Raw genomic sequence first — 24,873 nt, 5'->3', positions numbered from 1 at the left:
AAATAATATCCCCTTTCTGTCCAGCAATGTGGATGACTATTCTGTTTTCATTTCTCCTGTTTGCCAAGTGATAAGAAAATATGCTTAGTGTTGACTGGATCCACTTTCACCTTCATGTCCATTCAGCTTTATAGCAATTGGCAGTACAAAGACTAAGAGCAGTGTATTTTATCTCAACGTTGCATACTCATCCTAGAAATTTGAAAATAGTCTTATGTATTTGAGATTAATTGAATTCTGAATTATATTTTGTGGTGTTTATAAAATGGGTCTCACATCTCTTAATCAGAAAACACACGTCCCATATCGAGACAGCAAGATGACCCGAATTCTTCAGGATTCTTTAGGTGGGAATTGTAGAACCACCATTGTCATCTGTTGTTCCCCATCCATTTTCAATGAAGCGGAAACCAAATCTACTCTAATGTTTGGACAAAGGTAAGCCAACATGTCGGTTTCTAAGGAGATTACACCTGTTATTTATTATGATTACTGCATTTTGACTCAACTGATTCAAAAAAAAATATTTAGATTTACATGCTGGCATGGCTTTCAATAAAAATGTCTTAATAAATGCTTCTTTTGATTTCTTAAAACTACATTGACTCAGCAATTGTTAATGTTTACCTTGTAGTTAGTCTCATCAAACTCAATGAGGCTTAATACGAAATAAATACACATACAGCGCTGCTATAAATTTTTTAAAGGATAATCTAAGCGAATTTCTAAGTGAATCAAGGCTTAGAAATTTTATTGCTGTGAGAATATATGCTCCATTCTCTCACTAGGAGTACTAGTGAGAAATACAAACTGGAAATAATTATAAGGAAATGATTGATATGAACTGAGAATGTCCTGGGAGGAAATAAAGTTAATAAATCGAATTTGGATAAGAAAAGATTGCTGGGGTTAGATCTGAAGCTGTCTGCCAGCAAACAACAGCGATATTGCAACAGTTCTGCTCAAAAGCACTCAAGAATAAAATTGCACATGCAGCAAAAGAACTTGCTTTGTGATTAATTTTATGCACCAGTGGTTTCCTGGCTTAGAGCCTAGTGTGGCTCTATTGATCTTCCAGGAACAATGTTGGTGTGAATAGCTGTCCTCATAATAAATGTGTGAATCAGATATACAAATATATCTAAACATACTTAGAACTTCCCAAGCTCAAAACCTTCTATTTTTGATTTTTGAGCCAGCATTAAAATCAAAAGTACTTTGTCAGGGCAGAAGATGAAGATCACTTTAAAGGTTTAACATGTGAGTCACTTTCTGATTAGGTAAGCAGAATACAGTTACATTATCATACCAATTTTCTTATTTGTTGACAGTGCCCTTCCTTTTTTGCATTCAGCATCAAAATATGAGATTTGCATTTGGTAGGCAGATCTATTTTGGACCAGACTAAATCAACACAGCCTTGGCTAAAATGGGCTGTGGTAGATGCAGCTGAAACAATGCATTCAAGGCCAAATGAATGTGTGATAGTGGGTGTATGTGTGTCTGTGTGCCCATTGTGTTCACAAGCCAACACTAAAAGCAACAGAGTACTAGATCTATTTGGAGGGAAGAGGACCTGCAATCCAGTTTCAAATTAACAGGGCACAGCTGATAATTCCACTTATTAAATATAGAAATGCCAGCTCCCACATTGATAGGAAAGAATTGAATTTCAATGATAAATCACCTAACTAGAAAAAAGCCTTGAGATGTATTATGTGGATAAATCAGAAAGAACTACAATGTTATTAATAGCCTTTTCTGAATGTAAAATTCTGTATTCATTGCTGTTACATTCTAATGCAGCTGTATTTAGAAGTATTTGCATTGAATCCAGAGAGATCTATTTTTTTAGTAGGGATAGGAGTGAAATATTTTTGGTTTGCATTTTGTAATAAAAGCATACCAAGTCCATGAACTAAGAAACAGGATAGCTTTTTTTGTTTGCCAAAAAAATTGCATTGAAATATGTATATATATTAAAGGAAAGTGCGCACAACATTTCTTTGTAGTAAAACCAGTATAGGGAAAGTCAAGAAAATTGCTTGTAAAACCACACCTGTTATGCAAATATTTGTGTATCAGAAGAAATGTACCTGCAAATGGGTGTACATTTTCCTGTAAAAGCCCTATATTTTTTTAAGAAAGTGAACAAAATCAAAAGGTGACTGAAAGATTGTCAGATTCATGCATACTTCTCCTAGGCATGGGCAAATTTGGGCTCTCCAGGTGTTTTGGACTTCAGCTCCCAGAATTTCTAACAGCCAGTTGGAGTCCAAAACATCTGGAGGACCCAAGTTTGCCCATGCCTGGTGTAGACTGTAACTTCAACATGGAAGAGGTAGCAGTAGGGTGAACATTAAACTGGTCTCAAAATCTGAGTAAGACATGTGAATATAACTACTACTAATATAACATTGAGATAAAAAAATCAATTTCTTTTGGGGAGGCCCTCCTCTTTCTTCTGCTACCATCACAAGCACGATTGGTGGGGACGAGGGAGAGGGCCTTCATGGTGGTGGCCCGACTTTGGAACTCTCTCCTGAAGGAGATTAGGCAAGCCCCCACACTGTCCTCCTTCTGTAGGGACCTGAAAACCTGGATGTTCCAGCAGGTTTTTGAGAATGATTATTCCCTAGGCCATCAGATAGTAATCTGGTTCTGCACTTTATCCACTGCCTCAACCCTATGATACACTGTTGCACTATTCCTTGCCCAGCCCTTTATAGTTGGCCACATCCATTTTGTAATCTGCTGGCCATTGGTATTTTGAACCCATCTGATGGAGTTATAATGAAAGCAGGTTTTTAATTTTGGGTGTGTATGTTTTAGTAGAATTTTATGTTTTATGATGTTTATTTTACTTTATCTGTATGGATTTCCTTTGGGGCAATTGAATGTTTTGCCTTATATGTTGGAAACTGCCCTGAGTCCCCTTGGGGAAATAAGGTTTAAATTTATCCTCTTCCTCTTCCTCTTCCTCTTCCTCCTCCTCCTCCTCCTCCTCCTCCTCCTCCTCCTCCTCCTCCTCCTCCTCCTCCTCCTCCTCCTCCTCCTCCTTCTCCTTCTCCTCCTCCTCTCCTTCTCCTTCTCCTTCTCCTTCTCCTTCTCCTTCTCCTTCTCCTTCTCCTTCTCCTTCTCCTTCTCCTTCTCCTCTGTTTTAAAGGAGGTTTTATTTCAACACTCCAAGTTTTGTATTTACTGTAATAAAGTTTACCTTGCGGGAATTACCGAAAACCAAGCTCAACTGTGGATGTAATATTAAACAATATTTATTGGCTAATGTTGTGGGCACCCAATTAGTGCTTTGGTTTTTCTTTGTATAGAGCCAAGACTATTAAGAACACTGTCTCAGTGAACCTTGAATTGACTGCTGAAGAATGGAAGAAAAAGTATGAGAAGGAGAAGGAAAAAAACAAGACACTAAAGAATGTTATCCAGCATCTGGAGATGGAGCTGAACAGGTGGAGAAATGGTAAGAAATCATGATCCACTGTTAATTACTAGGCAGCTGTTAGGCTCTGAAATTAAAAAGGAAGATTGCCAAATAATTGCAATACCACAGCAAATAAATTACAGTGAACTTTCCTGATTAGGCAAAGCATTATTACAGTGATGAATTACTTCATACCTAAGCCAGTTAACAAGGTTTAAATTGAAGCTTTTCATTTTGGGCATAATGGGAAATTCTGGTTTAAAACAAGATGAGATGTCTGTGCTAAAGCCATTAATAATATTCTTGGCATCATGAACTGTTGGTTTTGAAACTGTTGGCGTGGCATCCTACACTAAAACAGGAAACTCGGGTACAGATGATATGCTGAACTATGGATAAGGAAACTAAATTCTTTTTTGGCAAGGTGTCTGAACTGGCAAACTATTGTTTGCTGTCTTCCAACAAATTCAAATCAGAAAATATGGTTTGAAATTTGATTGCCATCCATGGTTCTGCAAATTGGCTTGTTTGTCTGAACAGAAAAACAAACTTTACAGCTTTTGCAATAATTCAGAAGCTGCTGCATTGCAAGTACACAAATGATCATTCCAGTAAAATACAGAACAAAAGTAAATAAACACATGAATGGAATTACATAGGATTTTCTTATTGTGTATATTTAGAAGTTCACACATAGTTACCATGCAAACAACTTTGAGTGATTATAAGTTATACCAAAGCTGCATTATAAACTAACAAATTAAAATTGATTTAGTTATGAACTGAGTTAATAATTTGTCAAAAAGGGGGAATAATTCATTTTTTAAAAAATTGTACATTTAAATTGGAATTTTGTAGAATTAAGTTATTTATAGAATTATGGAGCCCCTGATGGTGCAGCAAATTAAACTGTTGAACTGCTGAATTTGCTGATTGAAAGGCTGGCGATTCGAATCCGGAGAGTGGGATGAGCTCCTGCTGTTAGGCTCAGCTTCTGCCAACCTAGCAGTTTGAAAACATGCAAATACGAGTAGATCAATAGGTACCTCTTTTGCGGGAAGGTAATGGTGCTCCAAGAAGTCATGCCGGCCACATGTAGGCATCTGCGGACAACTCCGGCTCTTCGGCTTAGAAATGGAGATGAGCACCACCCCCCAGAGTCGGACATGATTAGACTTAATGTCAAGGGGAAACCATTACCTTTTTATAGAATCATAGATGCTTGGGCTTGGAAGGGGCCACAAGGGCATTCATTCCAACCCCCTGCCATATAGCAATATACAACATAAGCACACATGAACACTTTCATTTTGAACTTCTGTATAAGGGTTTGTGGAAAGGGGTGTTTTTTTTGGGGGGGGGGGAGAACTGTGAAAAAAATCATAGCAAATGCATTTCATCTATATAAATAAAAATGTAATGTTCATTTGTGGGATTAATATAACTCAAAAACCACTGGATGAATTGATACCAAATTTGGACACAATACACCTATCAGGCCAGCGAGTAACCATCACTCATAAAAACACTGAAAAACACAGCAGAAGAGACTTAAAAAGCCAAAAAACAAAAATTGCATTACAACGCATGCGCAAAACTACACACACACACACATATATATACATACAAACACACATATATGCAGACATACACAAATATATACACACACATGTTGTTGTTGTTGTTGTTCATTCGTTCAGTCGTCTCCGACTCTTCGTGACCCCATGGACCAGCCCACGCCAGAGCTCCCTGTCGGCTGTTACCACCCCCAGCTCCCTCAAGGTCAGTCCAGTCACTTCAAGGATGCCATCCATCCATCTTGCCCTTGGTCGGCCCCTCTTCCTTTTGCCTTCCACTTTCCCCAGCATAATTGTCTTCTCTAGGCTCTCCTGTCTCCTCATGATGTGGCCAAAGTACTTCAACTTTGTCTCTAGTATCTTTCCCTCCAGTGAGCAATCGGGCTTTATTTCCTGGAGGATGGACTGGTTGGATATGCACACACAAAACACATATACACAGACTGGGCCACAGCAATGTGTGGCAGGGGACGGCTAGCAGTAGATAATTGCAAGTCAGTTTAAAATTACTTTCTATTTTGTTGCTAAGTCTGGTAAGGGAGTTAGTGATCATAAAGATTAATGATGCTCATTATCAGAGCAAACATTAAATGATGAGTTGTTATAGTTATATTTTGTACATGTGATTAAGTATCAGAGTTCAAACATTAAGTTTTAGGAGACAAAGATATCCTCCTGTCAATTTAGTTTCCCTGGTAGTTATTATCACACATTACATTTTACTGATTGTCTTTGTTCTTTTATTTATTTTGAATAAATGTAAAATAAAATAAAGTAATCCATTCCTTTCTAATTACCGTCTTTTCATCCTTCCTGAATTGTGTGTAGCAATCAGCTTCTTTTAGCAAGTTCCTGCGCAATGTATTTTCCACTGTCACCTCTGGAGACTCAGGTCACAATGGTGCATGGGATCATTCTTTATTAGCACAATGACATTTCCCTGGTGGCAGCATATTTGATGAAAAATATTTGTATAGTGTCAGAATTTTACAATACAATAATCGTATGTGTTGTGAATTCATGGTTGATAAGGGACAATTTCCAAAACATCTTTTATGTCCCAACAGTAAATAATTCTGACAACTTAACTGCGATCCTTATGGTGAACTGAATTTACATCTGATTTCATGTCATTTTGAGATATGGTAACCTATAAAGATAATTCCTGTAGACTAAGCTCTCAAAATGTCTTTGGAAATTTGCTCAGTGAACTCCCAATTATAAGGCTGATTCTATTGAGATGTCATATATCTGCAGGAGAGGCTGTGCCTGAGGATGAGCAGATCAGTGCTAAGGACCAAAAGAACTTGGAGCCATGTGACAACACGCCCATCATCGATAACATTATGCCTGTTGTTGCCAGTATTTCAGTGGAGGAAAAGCGGAAATTTGAGGAAGAGATCACCAGTCTCTACAGACAATTGGATGATAAGGTATCTATAAACAATTTCCTTTGAATTATTCTTTGTCAGATATTGATGTCAGATATTGATGCAGTCTTGTGTACAAATAATATTGTCACAATCAGCAAAATCACCCCATTCCTCAAACAGTAGATGATTTGAAATCTGTATTTTAAAACCTGATGAGCTTTGGGTTTTTCTTTGTGGTCTCTGTGCCTGACACAAATGAGTCTTGCACCTGTGCAGATTCACACACAGAATGTTCCAGAGATTAGTAGCTTTTGGTGGGAACCTCACCCCATTCAGGTGCAAATATAATTACTATTTCCCATCGTGTTCCCTTTTGTCCATCTTTGTCTTTACATCTACAGAGCTTCTAGTATTGATTAGCTCCCACCCCCCCCATTAATTGTTATTCGCTTCATTGTTTCTCTTTGTACAAAAAAGGGGTACCTGTTAGCATTTCCCCCCTTACCAACCCCACGTTTTGTTTGATGGTCTTGTAGTTTTTTTAAAATATGTTTCCTGTGGCAGCAAGACTGCTGACTGATGTCCACTCCCAGGGTCACCCCCATTCTTAACTATGCGTTTTTTGTAAGTCGGTTGTTTGTAACTTGGGGACTGCTTGTACTGGGATTTGGTCTTAAATCTTTTTCCAGTGCAACAGTAGAGCTTAGGTTGATACATTCCTTGGAAGGCCAGTGCTGTCATTGGTCCTCAACTGATTTGCCTCCATGGTAGTCTACCTAATCATCCATTTGTGTGAGGCGTGGAGAACATGAAGAAGAAGAACAGATTGTCTATCTGTAACTGTGGTTCTCCGAGTGGTCATCAGTGCCCTCACACAACCCTCCCCCCCTCTCTTTCTGCAGGTCTGGCTTACTATCCACAGATAGCAGAACTGAGAGGGAACAGCTCTTGGTACTATTCATATTTGTGCCTGAAAGGGTCAGGGTTCCTGCCAAAAGCTGTTTACCTCTGGAACACGTGTGGGTCTGTACAGACGTGAGACCCATTTGTGTGAGGGCACAGATGACCACTCAGATAACCACAGTTACAGGCAAGTAACATGTTCTTCACTGCTGTTATATAATTGAATACTTTTCAGTACTGAACAAATAACAGGCACATGTACTTTAACGTAGTAAACAACCTCTTCTTTCAGGGACAAGAAGGGATTTAAGTAATATAAACACAGGCTTTCACTTGGCTTTCTTCTTTAAACAAAGTTTCTGCTTTGTTTTACATTAAAAATAGGGAAGATTATTCATGTTTTATGTTACCTAGACAGTAGTAGCTAGACAGTTTGCATAAGAAATACAGATTATGATGTTGATCTGGAGCTTAGTGCTCACTGTAGTTATAAAATAGTGTGTGGACTATCTACCATGCTATTCAGAGTGGTGGTCCCTCAAGCAGTGCTAGTCTGTGATCCATTGACTGTTACTCCCTGGCAAGCTTCCAGGAAATAAATAAATAGCTGTAGCCAATTGGCACAAATATAGTGCTGTTCCCTGGCACAAGGGGGAAAAAAACATTGCCCCCCCCACACACACACACACCAAATAGTTTGAGAAGCATTGGGCTATACGCCTGGAGACTGCAAGTTCATGTTCTCACAACTGAATTGTTCCTAGACATCTTCTTTGTGCAACAATTAAAATCAGCTAGAAAATATGTCACCTGTCATTTATATTTGTTTCAAGTGAAAATATAGCAGAAATATAAAGTGAAACTTCCTTTTTCTATTACAGGATGATGAAATCAATCAACAGAGTCAGTTGGCTGAGAAACTAAAGCAACAGATGTTGGATCAAGATGAGGTAAGTAGGAGTGCAAATAATGAAGACAATTGTAATGGCGTTCATTTTGGTGAATGGTCCTATTTGTAGTTGTACAGATGCATGGGTTGACCAATTTTCAGTGTGTTTCAGATTATTTTCCAGATTATTTCCAGATTATTTTTAGACAACAATGCTTTAATGTATCTTTTTGTTTACAAAAATATTTAAAATATGGAGATTGTATGCATTTGGATAGGTTGTTGTAGCTGAAAATGGAATTGCAAAAGTTGGATATGTCAATACAGAAATGGACCGTTTTGGCCTGGAATATGTAGATCAGGTTGGTTTACCTTGATATGTTGGCCAAACAAAATCAATCAGAATTTTAATAGTTATAGTGCTGCTACTACAGGGAGTAGCTACCCTGGCTTTGCTTTAAACGTAATGATATTGCTGGGTAATAGTTTAGTGAGTTGCTGTGAATTTTCTGGGCTATATAGATTATGGTTTACTTTGCAAAAAAGGAAGAGCATACTCCTGTTTCACTGCACTTACTGTGTCTAGTGACAAGCAGGTACAGAATGCCTTCTTACCACAAAATAACCTCTGGAACTTCTCCCTTGACTTTTAAAAAATGTTCATGCGAATACAATACTGCTTAGTTGAAAACAGTGCTTAGCAAGTAAATCCACATGGATAAGTCCAGCATCCTAAGAGAGACCAACTGCAGTACTTGAGTTGCCAGCCTAGGAAGAGAACAGGTGGACAGGAATTGGCATGTTGGCTAACAAAACTAGCCGGCCTCATAGTTCAGGAGGGGAGACGTTGATGCACACAGCTACTACTCTTCAATTCTTTCCTCAAAAAGACTTCTGGGATGATTGAAGATTATATTTCTAAATCCTTTGCAAGTGATGTTTAGAAGCAAACAGTGTGATTTGGAATTGAGTGCAATACACACACACACACCTTTTAGGCAGGCTTTCCCCCCTGTTTGTTGTCTTCCATGGCACTTTCTACACTTGTTTGTGTTCCACCTCAGATACAGTGTGCCTGCCTTAACTATGGTCTTTCTTAATTAGCCAGAACACTTATTCCTGGCTGATTAAGCCAGAAGAGATTTTGCTAACATAAGTGTTAAGAAAAGAAACAGGCTATTATAATAACTCTCAGGTTCATTTGCCATTAACTGCTTCTGTATCAATTCAATTCGATTCAGTTTTATTCAGTGCTTAGTAGACCATGGGACTTTCACATACAGAACAAACAAGTAAATGCAAGGAGCCCCTTGGTAGCACAATGAGTTAAACCTTTGTGCTGATAGGACTGAAGCAGAGGTCAGAGGTTTGAATCCAGGGAGCTCTGGCAGATCCAGCTCCCCATGTGGGGACATGGGAGAAACTTCTCACAAGGATAGTAAAACATCAGAAACATCCAGGCGTCCTGTGGGCAATATCCTTGCACATGGCCAATTCTCTCACACCAGAAGCGACTTGCAGTTTCTCAAGTCGCTCCTGACATGAAAAAAAAGTAAATTCATATAAACCCAATTATAAAATTATAAAATGCCAAGCAATGCAACATTAAAATACTACATAAACTAGCTCTTGCATAGTTAGAAACCAAGTAAAATTCAATGTTATTGTAGATTTAAAGAAGAAAGCTTTAAATATAAGCAGCCACACAATAGCATCCCCAGCAGTGTACTGCAATATCAGTAATTAATCTTGCCCGGATTTTCAGTATTGTCAGGGCAAAATAAAAGACACCTTTTAAGTAACCACAGACTTAGTGTCAACCATAAGGTACAAAACCTTTTCTGAAACAGCATTCAATTGTAGATGAGTCAAAATACACCCTAGAATTTTAGTTTTTGGCTGAGTATATAAAGAGCAGGTCCAAAGCACTTTTGAAATTATGACTGGTATTTTATTGCTATGTTTTTCCCAAATTCACACAGTATGTATGGTTAATGTATTATTGAATTCTTTCACGGCCGGAATCACTGGGTTATTGTAGGTTTTTCGGGCTCTATGGCAATGTTCGAGAAACATTCTCTCCTGATGTTTCGTCTGCATCTATGGCAGACCTCACAACCTCTGAGGATGCCTGCCATAGATGCAGGTGAAACATCAGGAGAGAATGCTTCTAGAACATGGCTATGCAGCCCAAAAACCTACAACAACCCTATGTATGGTTTGATATACACTTAGGGGATTATGTGCTAAGGTGAATTATTATAAACTCTTCTCTTATTATTTTAGACATGGGGAAGAAAATGCAAATTTAGCAGGAAAGGTTCATAATTCAGACCAAATGCTTTGAATGCAGAGTGAAGTGCTGAAAAATAGTTGCTGCTATTGTGTAAACCTGTTGCTAAACTAAATAGATTGAATTTGACTTGGTTTGCTGTAATGCTGATTAGAGTATATACATGCAATGTATATTTTCTCTTTCACTTGTTTGCATGTTTGTTGGGCTTTTTATTAAGAACTATGTTAGCATTCCTCTTCTAAGGCTTCAACTACAGTTTCTTGTAGGTTAGCCAATTATGTTTTCTTTTGTTAGATGCTGCAAAGAATCAGGTTTAGAAGACCTTTTATGAGGGGAAACTAATAGTCCTTTTTGTACTTCTTTCCCCTTTTACTACTTCACTGAAAATAACATCTATCCATGCTCCTCAAACCTATTTCAACATTGCTGTGCGAGTTAAGCATCCCTTATCTCTAATCTGAAATGCTCCAAAAGTGTCCACATAGATTGCTGAGATAGTGACACCTTTTTCTGATGTTTCATTGTACAAATACTTGTTTTCATGTTGTTGTTGTTCATTCGTTCAGTCGTCTCCGACTCTTCGTGACCTCATGGACCAGCCTACGCCAGAGCTCCCTGTCGGCCGTTACCACCCCCAGCTCCCTCAAGGTCAGTCCAGTCACTTCAAGGATGCCATCCATCCATCTTGCCCTTGGTCGGCCCCTCTTCCTTTTGCCTTCCACTTTCCCCAGCATAATTGTCTTCTCTAGGCTTTCCTGTCTCCTCATGATGTGGCCAAAGTACTTCAACTTTGTCTCTAGTATCTTTCCCTCCAGTGAGCAGTCGGGCTTTATTTCCTGGAGGATGGACTGGTTGGATCTTCTCGCAGTCCAAGGCACTCTCAGCACTTTCCTCCAACACCACAGCTCAAAAGCATCTATCTTCCTTCGCTCAGCCTTCCCTAAGGTCCAGCTTTCACATCCGTAGGTTACTACAGGGAATACCATGGCTTTGACTAGGCGGATCTTTGTTGCCAGTCTGATGTCTCTACTCTTCACTATTTTATCGAGACTGGACATTGCTCTCCTCCCAAGAAGTAAGCGTCTTCTGATTTCCTGGCTACAGTCTGCATCTGCAGTAATCTTTGCACCTAGAAATACAAAGTCTGTCACGGCCTCCACGGTTTCTCCCTCTATTTTCCAGTTGTCAATCATTCTTGTTGCCATAATCTTGGTTTTTTTGACGTTTAGCTGCAACCCGGCTTTTGCGCTTTCTTCTTTCACCTTGATTAGAAGGCTCCTCAGCTCCTCCTCGCTTTCGGCCATCAGAGTGGTGTCATCTGCATATCTGAGGTTGTTAATGTTTCTTCCAGCAATTTTCACCCCAGCTTTGCATTCATCCAGCCCCGCACATCGCATGATGTGTTCTGCATACAAGTTAAAAAGGTTGGGTGAGAGGATGCAGCCTTGCCGTACGCCTTTCCCAATCTTGAACCAGTCTGTTGTTCCGTGGTCAGTTCTGACTGTTGCGACTTGGTCCTTGTACAGATTCCTCAGGAGAGAGACAAGGTGGCTTGGGATGCCCATCCCACCAAGAACTTGCCACAATTTATTATGATCCACACAGTCAAAGGCTTTAGAATAGTCAATGAAACAGAAGTAGATGTTTTTCTGAAACTCCCTGCCTTTCTCCATTATCCAGCGGAATTTGGCAATCTGGTCTCTCGTTCCTCTGCCTTTTCTAAACCCAGCTTGAACATCTGGCAACTCTCTCTCCATGTATTGCTGGAGTCTTCCTTGCAGGATCTTGAGCATTACCTTACTGGCATGAGAAATAAGGGCCACTGTACGGAAGTTTGAGCAATCTTTCGCATTTCCCTTTTTTGGTATGGGGATATAAGTTGATTTTTTCCAGTCTGATGGCCATTCTTGTGTTTTCCATATTTGCTGGCAAATGGCATGCATCACCTTGACAGCATCATCTTTTAAGATTTTAAACAGTTCAGCTGGGATCCCATCATCTCCTGCTGCCTTGTTGTTAGCAATGCTTCTTAAGGCCCATTCAACCTCACTCCTCAGGATGTCTGGTTCTAATTCATTCACCACACCGTCAAAGCTATCCTCGATATTGTTATCCTTCCTATACAGATCTTCTGTATAGTCTCGCCACCTTCTCTTGATCTCTTCAGCTTCTGTTAGGTCCCTGCCATCTTTGTTTCTTATCATACCAATTTTTGCCTGAAATTTACCTCCAATGTTTCTAATTTTCTGGAAGAGGTCTCTTGTCCTTCCTATTCTGTTGTCTTCTTCCACTTCCATGCATTGCTTGTTTAAAAATAGTTCCTTCTCTCTTCTGGCTAACCTCTGGAATTGCGCATTTAACTGGGCATATCTCCCCTTATCCCTGTTTCCTTTTGCTTTCCTCCTTTCTTGGGCTACTTCCAGTGTCTCAGCAGACAACCATTTTGCCTTCTTGGTTTTCTTTTTCTTTGGGACGTACTTTGTTGCCACCTCCTGAACAATGTCGCGGACTTCTGTCCATAGTTCTTCTGGGACTCTGTTTACTAAATCTAGTCCTTCAAATCTGTTCTTCACTTCCACTGTATATTCGCTAGGAATGTTAGTGAGATCATATCTAACTGGTCTGTGTATTTTCCCTGATCTCTTTAGTTTTATTCTAAATTGGGCAATAAGAAGTTCGTGATCTGAGCTACAGTCAGCCCCAGGTCTTGTTTTCACCGACTGGATGGATGTCCGCCACCTTTGGCTGCAAAGGATGTAGTCAATCTGATTTCGGTGTTGACCATCTGGTGAGGTCCATGTATAAAGCCGTCTTTTAGGTTGTTGGAAGAGAGTATTCGTTATACACAGCGAGTTTTCCTGGCAGAATTCTATCAGCCTGCGTCCCGCTTCATTTTGTTCTCCCAGACCATGCTTGCCTGTGATCCCAGTTGTCATTTGACTTCCCACCTTGGCATTCCAGTCTCCTGTAATGAAAATAATGTCTCTTTTTGGTGTATTATCCAGTAGGTCCTGCAGATCCTCATAGAACTGATCTACTTCTGCTTCTTCAGCAGCTGTGGTTGGGGCGTATATTTGGATCACTGTGATGTTGAAAGGCTTTCCTTGCACTCGAATTGAGATCATTCTGTCATTTTTTGGGTTGTATCCAAGCACCGCTTTAGCGAATTTCTTATTAATTATGAAGGCTACTCCATTTCTTCGATGTTCCTCTTGTCCGCAGTAGTAGATCTGGTGGTCATCTGATGTGAAGTGGCCCATTCCAGTCCATTTCAGTTCGCTGACCCCCAGAATGTCTATCTTTAGTCTTGACATCTCACCAATAACAACATCCAATTTGCCCTGGCTCATAGATCTTACATTCCAGGTTCCTATGGTGTGTTGATCTTTAGAGCATCGGATTCGTCGTTCGCCTCCAGTACCGTCGGCCGCTAGCCTTCCTTTCGGCTTTGAGCTAGCTGCGTCATCACATCTGGGGCTAGTTGAACTTATCCTCTGCTCCTCCCCAGTAGCATTTTGGCCATCTTCCGACCTGGGAGTCCCATCTTCCAATGGCATACCGACATATCTCTGGTTGTACTGGTCCATTTAGTTTTCTTGGCAAGGATACTGGAGTGGTTTGCCATTGCCTTCCCCAGGGATCACGCTTGGTCTGACCTCTCTGCCACAACCGTCCCGTCTTGGGTGGCCCTTCACGGTTTCGCTCATGACATCATTGAGGTGCTCAAGCTCCAGCGCCCCGACAAGGCGGTGATCCTTTGCTGGAGTGTTTTCATGTACCAAAGTATTAAAAACACTGTATAAATTACCTTCATCCTATGTGTATAAAGTGTATATGAGACATAAATTATTTTCATGCTTAAATTTGACTCCATCTTATCATGTGCTTATATGCAAATACCAGTATTCAAAAATTTGAAAAAATAATCCAAAAACACTTCTGGTCAGAAGCATTCTGCATAAGGGATACTCAATCTGCATATCATTTGTCACCTGCTGGTGCCATTTTAAATACTTTTGGTTATTTCACCTCGGTTTGTCTACTAATCCAGGCATTATGGTACTGTCATGTGTCCTTCTCTTTGCAGCTCTTGGCCTCCACAAGAAGGGATTATGAGAAGATCCAAGAGGAACTCACCCGTCTTCAGATTGAGAATGAAGCTGCTAAAGAAGAAGTGAAAGAAGTCCTTCAGGCTCTGGAGGAATTGGCAGTTAATTATGACCAGAAGTCACAAGAAGTGGAGGACAAGTTGAGATCTAATGAACAGCTGGCAGAGGAACTTGCCCAGAAAACAGTAGGGACAATTTAATCATCTTGATCTCTCTTTTTGTCTCTCTCTCTCTCTCTCTCTCTCTCTCTCTCTCTCTTTCTAGTGTGAATATTTGTGTGTGTGAATGCATGCATGCATTGATATGCCTGCTTATCTCTGGGCTAATGGGTAAACACAGAACTAAATGGAAGGAGTCCTTTTTTACATTCAGAGCAATTGGGGTGATTGAAATGGATGTTTTAGCAAGCTGCTATGCGCTGGAGGTAAATCGCTACACTTTTTTGCAGCATTAGAATATGGAAGTTAGCATTTTGCTTTGGCCTTCCTGTCCTTGAATTGAATCTTGAAATTGTGCATCTCTTCCTATATCTTACATGTTTAAGTATGTTCTTCCAGATCTGATATGAGAAGGAAGTATTCTGTGTGTTCCACTGGGGAATAGGACTTGTTTTTGTGCCTATGGAGAGTGTATCACAGAGATAGAGGGAAACACAAGGGAAAAGAATAGGGAAGGATTTTTTTCTTTGCTAAAAAAATGGTTAACAAGAATTTAATTAAGCTTGACTTACAGTAACATTTAAGTAGTAGTTGATCCATGTATCTTCATGCTTGTTAGCAAATGCCCTTGCCATTGTGGTCTTTCTGGCACTTGGCGAAGACCTTTTTATTTTCCCTGACATTTTAGTTCAAGCATTTTTTTTTGTTCTTTGAACTATGGTTGTTTGTATTCTGGTTTCATACTGATATTCTATAAAAAGAACGGATGTATTTTTCTATTCTTATTCAGCGTAATTTCCCCCCTTTCTAATAAAGAATTGTTTAGAAATGTGGGAAATATGTAGAAAATGAATATAGTCTTCAATAGTTTCTTCTCCAGCAATTCTGCATTCCTGAACACACCACATCTAGCGCATCTCATAATAATATAAACTAAAAAGAAATGAAAATACCTGTTGTGAGGAAGCGTTAATGCCACCGCTTGTCTCCAATAAAAGTGAAGAAGTCTTTATCCCACCAAATGGGATTATCAAAAATATAAGGAAGTCCCTAGACTGCCATTAAATTAAACTGCCACCAATAAAATGTAAAGACGCTGGTCTTAAAGTCTCTATTTACTCCTATTTGCGTTGTGAGGTAACTTTGGTAGAGTGGAATGCACCGAACATAAAATCAATGGAGGAGGCAGGTTTAAAATAACAAAGAGAACAAGTTTATTATTAACAAAGCGTAATTGTTGCAATATTGAGATGTTGAACTTGGCACATGCTTGTTGGTTACAATATGGCTTGGCTGTGATACATTCAGGCTTTAGATGTTACAATTCTTATAAACTCCTTCTACAGTGAAGTGCTTTATTATTATTTCAGTGTTCCTTATTGTGAATATTCACACTGTTTGTCCTATACCGGATCAAACCACTGATCCCCAGTCTTCCACTTCTGGCGATCCTAAAACCCTCTCTGTTAGATTCTTTTTACTCAAGCAATCTAACGAGGTTTCCCTTCAGCTACCTTGCTGAAGAAATATTCACAAATGCTAAGAACTAACTGAATCTATAAAGCTTTCCACCACAGAGCCCTAACTGACTCTGCCCTCTTCTCAGGGTCTCTTCCTCCTGACTAAACTACTTTTCCCAGAGTCCTTTCCTGACTCTGCTATTTCCCCAGAGCCCTCAACTGGCTCTGCTCTTCTCCTCAGGGTCTCTTCCTCCTGACTGAAGCTTAACTGCCACTTTCAAACCTTTTTCTCCTTAAGCTCCGCCCACCTCCTCTTCGGCCTTGTCACCATGGCAACCTATCTCTCTCAGCTAGGCCCTGGCAACAAATGGAATACATAAATACAGTTTAAACACATTATAAATAACACTTTATAATAAACATATCTCTACACCTGTGTTCCAAGTTTAGTTGTTTATTTTAAAATACGTAAGCCAGATTTTCAGTATACATACAGATAAATCTGACAGTAGAATAAAAAAAGTATGACACTGAAACATCACAGCAATACAAAACTGAGAGGCAGAAAAACTGGTTCAGTCATCTAAAAGTAGCAATTGTTTTGGTTTTTATATGCTGTTATATGTATATTTGTTTTGTGGTAATTGATACTGTCATTGTTTTAGTATTTTACTGTATTCTGTCTATTCTGCTGCACTAGCACATGCTTTATAAGCCACCCCAAGTCTCTTTTGGGAGATGGTGATGGGATATAAATAAAACTATTATTATTATTATTTGAAATACAACAACATTAGTACACAGCAAACAAGATCACTATGCTGGCAATTGTATTGGATCACATGTTGTACACTTCCCAAATGTCTAGGACTGTGTGATGTATTGGCGAATAATACGTGCAGATCCGAATAGGGTGGCCTTTTGCAGCTGACAGATGGTCATTTTGTCAGCGCCGATTGTATTTAAATGCAGGCCAAGGTCTTTAGTCACTGCACTCAGTGTGCAATCACCATTCAACACTGGGACCATCTTTACTGGCTTGTTCCAGAGTCTTTGCAGTTTGATCTTTAAATCTTCTTCTTCTTCTTCTTCTTCTTATTATTATTATTATTATTATTATTATTGAAGAGTTTTCATTTTAGTAATAGTGCAAAAAAGCCATGAGGATAGTAACACCCAATGGAAGGGACATAGAAAAGAATCAATGTGTCAGAGTGTTAAAAAAATAGCTTTATTCTTAAAAATAGCCTAACACATTTCAGCCTAGAAATTCTTAATGGCCTTCTTCAGGGAAGTACAAATTTAAAATCGCCTGCAGGGATTCCAAAATAAGCACCTCCAAAGCTTGAGCCTGGCAACGGGAAAAACTGGGAATATTGGTGCTAGGAACAACTCCTACAGGAGGGCACTGAAAGTATAAAATCAGATGCCATATCTAATAAAATACAGACACAATGGGTATAGCTTTTATGCGCAGTCTATTTCCAGTCTGCAGAAGAGATGTGAGAAAGAGATCTGCACATTGAGAGGGACAAAAGGGAATGAATCTATTAGCGACAACTGCAACAAAACAAACAAAGAGCAAAATCACAACTTATCAGTATAAAGGTTCATATATGAATTATTGTATGTATTGAATGAAATGAACGAAATTTGGTGATAAACATGGGCTGCTTTATAGGATTGGTTGTGACTGTCCATACCCTTGAGGGTTCAGGCAGATGAACTTAACTTTTAATGTATGCTGGAATAACTGCTCTGAGTCCTTCCAGGGAGAGAGGGCAGTCTAGAAATAAAGTTTTATTATTATAATATTATTATTATGACTGAAAACCCTGCTGTTGTAAAAAAAGGTGAAAAATTTCCTGATTATTGTTTGACAAAGTTGGAGTTGGTGGTTAATGCAACCCATGCATTGTTTTTTGCAGTCTGCCCTGACCACGACGCAGAGAGAGCTGGGACAACTGCAGGAGCTCAGTAATCACCAGAAAAAGAGAGCTACTGAAATTTTGAATTTATTGCTTAAGGACCTGGGAGAGATTGGAGGAATTATTGGTACCAATGATGTTAAAACGGTGTGTTGGCTATTTTAAAATCTCTGTATATAAAAGTCAAAGCATGTCTATTTGTCTGTACTGCAAAGGGTATTGCCAGGTGAAGTGTCCCTCTGTGAGGTCACTGGGAAAGGTGACGTGTGTGAGGGGAAGGAAGGAAGGCGTCACATAAAGAGCCATGTTATCATGGAAGACATTGTGAGGTATGCCCTCTCAGAGCTGGAGAAAGGGAAGGGGAAGGGAGGAGGAAAAGAGAAAAAAAAGGGAAAGAAAGGGAAGGAGAAGGAAGGAAGGGGCGAATAAGGTAGGAGGGGAAGAAAAGGAAAAGCAGGTGAACAGCAGCCCCTTCAACATCTAGGCAACCTTCTGTATATACACTAGTGCAGTGTTTTTCAACCTGAGGGTTGGGACCCCTAGAGGGGGTCATGAGGGGGGTTTCAGAGGGGTCACCAAAAATCACCAGAAAACACATATTTCTGATGGTCTTAGGAACCCCTTTGGTAGAGAAGGCTGAAGATCTCTCCACCTGTCCTCTTTCTTTTTGGAAGCAGATGGCAAAATCTCCCACCAGAAACCCTCCTCCTGCTCTCTGGATTTAGATGAACTAACACCCCAAAGCTCAAGGTCAATGCCCACCAAACTCTTCCAGTATTTTCTGACCAACAGGTCATGGGAGTTCTGTGTGCCAAGATGGGTTCCATTCCATCGTTGGTGGAGTTCAGAATGCTCTTTGATTGTAGGTAAACTATTAATCCCAGCAACTACAACTCCCAAATGTCAAGGTCTATTTTCCCCAAACTCCACCAGTGTTCACATTCAGGTATATTGAGTATTTGTGCCAAGTTTGTTCCAGATCCATCACTGAGTTCACAGTGCTTTCTGGATGTAGGTGAACTACAACTCCAAAATTCAAGGTCAATGCTCACCAAACCCTTCCAGTATTTTCTGTTGCTCATGGGAGTTCTGTGTGCCAAGTTTGGTTTAAATCCATCATTGGTGGAGTTCAGAATGCTCTTTGATTATAGGTGAACTATAAATCCCAGCAACTACAACTCCCAAATGACAAAATCAATCCAGAAGGATGGCAGGTGGATTCTGAATGGTGTCTGCATCAGTATGAATTAAAATAATTGTGTGTGATTCATAGCTTGACCCTCTCAAAAGACTCTCAGCCAGGGTATTGTCTATCTATACATAGATGCTATATTAGTAATTAGAAGATTGAGATATACATTTATGCACAGTTCCTTCAATCGTAACAAAGATGTATTGGGCTGTAGCAGTTTAGCATAGATGGGTTTTGAGCCTTTTCCAGTCTTACCAGTGGTAGAACAAACCTTCTTACCTTCAGCACTGAAAATACAGTCATAATTTGATTAATGCAATATTTTCTTTGCATTTTCTTCAACGTCTGTGCTCCTGCTGTGATAAGCAGCTTAGAAGCGTAATGAACCCAAGACAGATTTACAGCATTGAAAGCTAGTTTATGCTTATTTCAAGCAGAGACCACTTTCAGATGAAAAATCCAGAGAGCATTGGAGTTTATGTGTCACACATTTTGCAATGGAAGAGGAAACGCCAAATGAAAACACTTGATGCATCTGAAGTGCTCTTTCAGCCCATGGGAACTAATACCACAATACATTTGTTTTGTCTTTGAACATCACAAAACTGAACAGGGCAATCCACTAGAATGTAATCTAGACTGTAATGAATGATTGATATATAATGCTCACAGTGAAGTACACAGTCAAGTAGCAATTTAGTTCCCATTTCTGGCAGTCCAGAAACTTGCAAAAACATTCAGAGCTTTTTAGAACCTTTACATGTCTGACAGAATAAAAATATCAAAATTTGGTATTTGATACTGAGCATGGAGTTGCCCAAGTTATGTCTCTCTTGGGAGGGAGATTCAGGGTTTTGGTATCAGGAACAAGGGAGGAACATTTCAAATCAAACTGATTTCTGTATCTAATGTAAACATGGAGACACATATATACTTCTAAATGATAATTTTGCAACTTGGAATTTAACTGATGGTCTATATGGTTGGATTCTTGATTATTACCAAGGTTGAAAAGATAAACTTTCATGATCCATTGTTCAGCTGTCAAAAGATCTTACTACTCTGGCTATGTAGGAACGTGTATTTTATTACCATTGGCTTCAAGAAAATAAATACCTCTCATGGTTAGTTTGTCTAACCCACAACCATATGTTGTTTCTTTTCCTTTTATCCTTTGATCTGCCCTATATTTTTATAAAGTCTAACAGAATTGTGATTCTCAATCCAAGTAATAAAGTGGAATCTATTGGTAAACATGCTGTACGATGCTTGCTCTCATATTCAGCTAGCGGATGTGAATGGAGTGATTGAAGAGGAGTTTACCATGGCACGGCTCTACATCAGTAAGATGAAGTCGGAGGTGAAATCTCTGGTGAACCGTAGCAAGCAACTGGAGAGTGCCCAGATAGACTGCAATAGGAAGATGAATGCCAGCGAGAGAGAGCTTGCTGGTTGCCAGCTTCTCATCTCACAGGTTATTGATTATCATCCTCTTTCTCTCACCCCCAGACCTTCCCACTGGTTAATTTTGTATTTGCTTCAATTTTTTTCATTAAACATATGCCCCTTTGCTTCCTTGTTTGTTTTCTTGCTCTCTTTCAAAGCATGAAGCCAAGATAAAGTCTCTCACAGATTACATGCAGAATATGGAGCAGAAGAGAAGGCAACTGGAGGAGTCACAGGACTCACTTAGTGAAGAGCTGGCCAAACTGCGTGCTCAAGGTACTAATGTTTTCAAGGTCTGGGAATATTTCATATGCAGTAGGCCCATGGCTTTTGTTGGGATTTCCTCTGCAAGACTCCTGGAAAAGTGACAAATATTACTTTTTTGTACCCGAGAGACCACATCTTTGTTCCCCAGCAGGATTCTATGGTCAGTTTCAGCCAAACATTGACCATATAATCATGCTGAAGGACCTACAATGCTTATAGAAGTATTCTCTCTAGAAATCTCCAGAGTCATGCTATAGGAAATAGTGATTCCTAGAAAGAACGTATTAATCAAATTCACAGATAATCAAATTCTAATAAGTTAAACCTGCATATGTGGGGAACCAACGATAGAATGTGTGGATTTCCTCTCCTCTTTCACAAGCAATGGATGCTGAACTTTGGTGAAGCTTTTCTCTTCCAATTTGAAGCTGCAGTCACTTTTCTTTTCCTAGAATAAGGATACTCTAAAAAAAAAAAATCAAATTAGTTAAATCTCAACCTTAATTCAGAGTCCAGTGCTGTTGGAGCCAGGCAAGATACGTTGGACATGCTAGTTCATTCCGAGTAAAATAAATACACTGTTTGAACATCTTCTGTCATTTGACTCAACTGTGTGTGAACTCTGTGGAAGCAGGTACAGTGAAGATAAAATTAAGAACTCAAACTGTTCCTGGCAGCTATGTTAAAATAGTTCATTCGCAATAATTGTACATTGTTTCATCACATAATCATTTGCTTGTTAGTTTATATATTTCCTTAGCTTTGTGTCCTACCTTTCAATGTTTATTGGCATTTACTTGTTCAAATTTCTAGGGATCCATGCCGGGGACTGCTTCTGATATTCTGAGTTGAGCTCAGAAATCAACTGTAATGTTTTCTACATTCTGAATTAGCAGCAGCTATTGGGTGCACTGTGGGAAAAGGATGACTTTATCACATACAGCAGTGGTTTCCAACCTTTCATCCTCCAGATGATTGGGATTTCAGTTTCAGTTTCAAAAGTCCAAAACACCTTGAGGACCAGGGGTTGGGAACCATAGACAGATTGTTATGTCCAGCATCTAACGGGGTACTTAAGCTAGGTCCGACTGCATCCACATGAATCAGCAATCCCCTTCTCCCTTTTAGTCCTCTGTGTACTGTGAAAACGTTTATAAAGATCTTGGCTCGTCTAGCAAGAATTACAGAAGGGAGAAAGGTCTCTAGTTCTGTCAATGGGCAGTGGGATCTAGTTTAAGTACATTATGGGTTCCTGCTCTATTTCTTTAAATAATATATATGGTAAGATGATTGGCACTGGAGAAGATATCCATGGCATCTGGAAGAGGGTAGGCTAGATGTGGCCAATATATACATTATTCCATCAAAAGAGCTGTCATTGTGGAAAGTTGATTCCCTTCTATTTTGCTGCCACTGGTAAAAAAAAAGGCCAAGAGAAATACACGTCCAGTCACAGAATCTTAACTGAATTTGGTGGTATATTGTTAAAATTGTATCATATTAAACAAAAGTTGCTTAGCTGTACTATTTATGTCAACAGAAAAAATGCACGAAGTCAGTGTCAAAGATAAAGAGAAGGAACACTTAACCTTGCTTCAGGATGCAGAGGAGATGAAGGTAACATATTCACCAAGGTTTCTTCTAGCTCTGTGTTTCTACAAGCCCTGCTATCATGAATAGTTCTCAAGAGTGATCTGTTGGGTAAAATTGTGTTTGGAGGTGTGCATATTATTCTGTCCTTTTAAACAATACATCAAGTGCATCTCTCCCTGTGCTAAGAAATTGCATTATGATCTGATAGCCCATAAATGTCATGGTCTGATTGTAAGGCGGTAGAGAGGTGACTGTGCTTCATGCAAATGCATTGTATCTCATGTCAACATGAAAAGGAGAGGCAGGTTTGCAGTAGAAGAGAGCAGTGGATAGTTGCAGTACATTTCACTTTGCTTTTATAATTGGACTCAGTGCTAGCAAGGGGCACACACACATGCGACACGTCCCTTCCCAATTCATGTTCTTGAAATTGTGATTACAAGGCTAAGTACTCAGGGGCTGAAATATGATATGATGGAATGTATTACAGAAATTTTTTTAATGACATATTTTTATGGAGTGCGTGGGATGTGAATATGTGAAGAGAAGCCCCATGGCAATTTGTACAGTGCAGTTCGACTGCTGGTGCAGTGTAAAAGAAAAATGGAACATGGTTTAAGACACTATAAACCAGATCTTAAACTGCACTCTAAAATCATGTGTGTTATGTACGCGAACTCTATAACCTGAGTGGTAGAGGAGGAATATGTTGCATTTACCCTTTCCCCTCCGATATGACTGCAGGCTACACTTTTTAAAAAATTCAGTGTGAAGAAATGAAGAGTCCACGGATCATACAAAAGGCCTTCTGCAACCTGCATGTGACCTGCAGGCCATACAGTTTCCACTGCTGCATTCAACAAATCAATATACATATCTAATACTGGGGCTGACTAGAGTTAGTCACTGTCTGCAAATCCAAAGAGGCTTTAAATCTATCAAAGCTTAATTAGTCTGTGACACTGCATGCTGGAATCTCCAGTCTGAAGAAAACAGACAAAAAAGCATGTACTCACAAAATAGCTTTAAAACAGTGGTTCATAACCTTTTTTTAAAACCAGGGACCACTTTGACCAGGGTCAACTCTCCAACATTAGTACCAAAAGGGTTATGAATCAGATTCAGTTTGATTATTTGGGGTGCTGATTCAGAAAATTGCATTGGATAGACCACATCAGCTCTAGTTTCTGATACAGAACATATGCCATCCAGTAGTCACTATCTACTCACCCACAGAAAACCAAATTTAATAATGTAGAGCTGATGTGATCTATCCAATGCAATTTTCTGAATCAGCACCCCAAATAACCCCAGGAACAGGCCTAAAAACGAAGATACCAAGGCGCCCCCACTTCCACATACCACATGGAACGGCTTCACTTGGGGGAGGGAGGAGGAGAAGTAGCAGTCAGGTGGCTTGTTTCGTGGCTGACTACTTTTCGTGAGTAGTCGCTCTTGTTGCAATGGTGTAGTACTGGTGAGGTCGTGGACTATATTTTAGTTCTTGGGGACCACTAGTGATCCACAAACCACAGGTTGGAAACCACTGCTTTAAAAGAGGGGGGGGGGCTTACCACTTCTTAACCAAGTTGACAGTATTTTGAATAAGAATACAAAATAAAACAATTTCAGTTATTATTATTTTTAAAAAGGAAGATAGGTTCATATTATTTATTCACTTATTCCCTCATCTCTGAACAGAAGACATTGGAACAGCAGATGGAGAGTCACAGGGAAGCTCACCAGAAGCAGCTGTCTCGGCTGAGAGATGAGATTGAGGAGAAGCAGAAAATGATTGATGAAATCAGAGAGTAAGTACACCCTTGTGCCTCCTGGTTGGCTTTCCACCCCCCCCTCCCAGGACATTCCATAATTTTCTTTAACGAGCCTCTGTGAATTTTAATATTTGAAATGGTTGAGATTAAAGGAATATTGGAATGCAGGAAGGAAATTATTTACGTACATCAATTAGATAAACAATGTTCAGATATGAAGTAGGAATTGCAGTATGTCATATCTGTAAAAATTTCTGAGTGTGCAGGACATCTATGGTATTACCTTTGTAACCAGTTCAAATGGCACTGGTAATAATATCAAAGGGAGCGACACCAGCATGGCCATCTGTGTTTCAGCAAAATGCATTTTTTTTACAAATATAATATTCCTGTAGTTAGATATAACCATAAAAACATTTGTGTAAGCCCAGCTTGCATGTGCTATATCATTATATATGAAAGGCCAAAACC

General features: G+C 39.5%; 1 protein-coding gene across 1 annotated transcript in view; it reads left to right on the top strand.

Annotated features, from left to right (window-relative positions):
• KIF5C (kinesin family member 5C) overlaps nucleotides 1–24,873 on the top strand; it is a 101,320-nt gene that overhangs the window by 59,580 nt on the left and 16,867 nt on the right. The window contains exons 10-19 of the mRNA XM_060776445.2: nucleotides 290–438; nucleotides 3,327–3,475; nucleotides 6,271–6,446; nucleotides 8,171–8,239; nucleotides 14,562–14,768; nucleotides 18,130–18,276; nucleotides 20,607–20,795; nucleotides 20,926–21,043; nucleotides 22,575–22,651; nucleotides 24,329–24,438. Of these exons, the coding sequence (XP_060632428.1) occupies nucleotides 290–438; nucleotides 3,327–3,475; nucleotides 6,271–6,446; nucleotides 8,171–8,239; nucleotides 14,562–14,768; nucleotides 18,130–18,276; nucleotides 20,607–20,795; nucleotides 20,926–21,043; nucleotides 22,575–22,651; nucleotides 24,329–24,438 (1,391 nt within the window). The remainder of the gene's footprint in view (nucleotides 1–289; nucleotides 439–3,326; nucleotides 3,476–6,270; nucleotides 6,447–8,170; nucleotides 8,240–14,561; nucleotides 14,769–18,129; nucleotides 18,277–20,606; nucleotides 20,796–20,925; nucleotides 21,044–22,574; nucleotides 22,652–24,328; nucleotides 24,439–24,873) is intronic.

This window comes from Anolis sagrei, chromosome 1 (assembly GCF_037176765.1).
Source record: "Anolis sagrei isolate rAnoSag1 chromosome 1, rAnoSag1.mat, whole genome shotgun sequence".
Taxonomy (NCBI): domain Eukaryota; kingdom Metazoa; phylum Chordata; class Lepidosauria; order Squamata; family Dactyloidae; genus Anolis; species Anolis sagrei.
The sequence above is the reverse complement of the archived record's forward strand: the minus strand, read 5'-3'. Positions and strand labels throughout refer to the sequence as shown.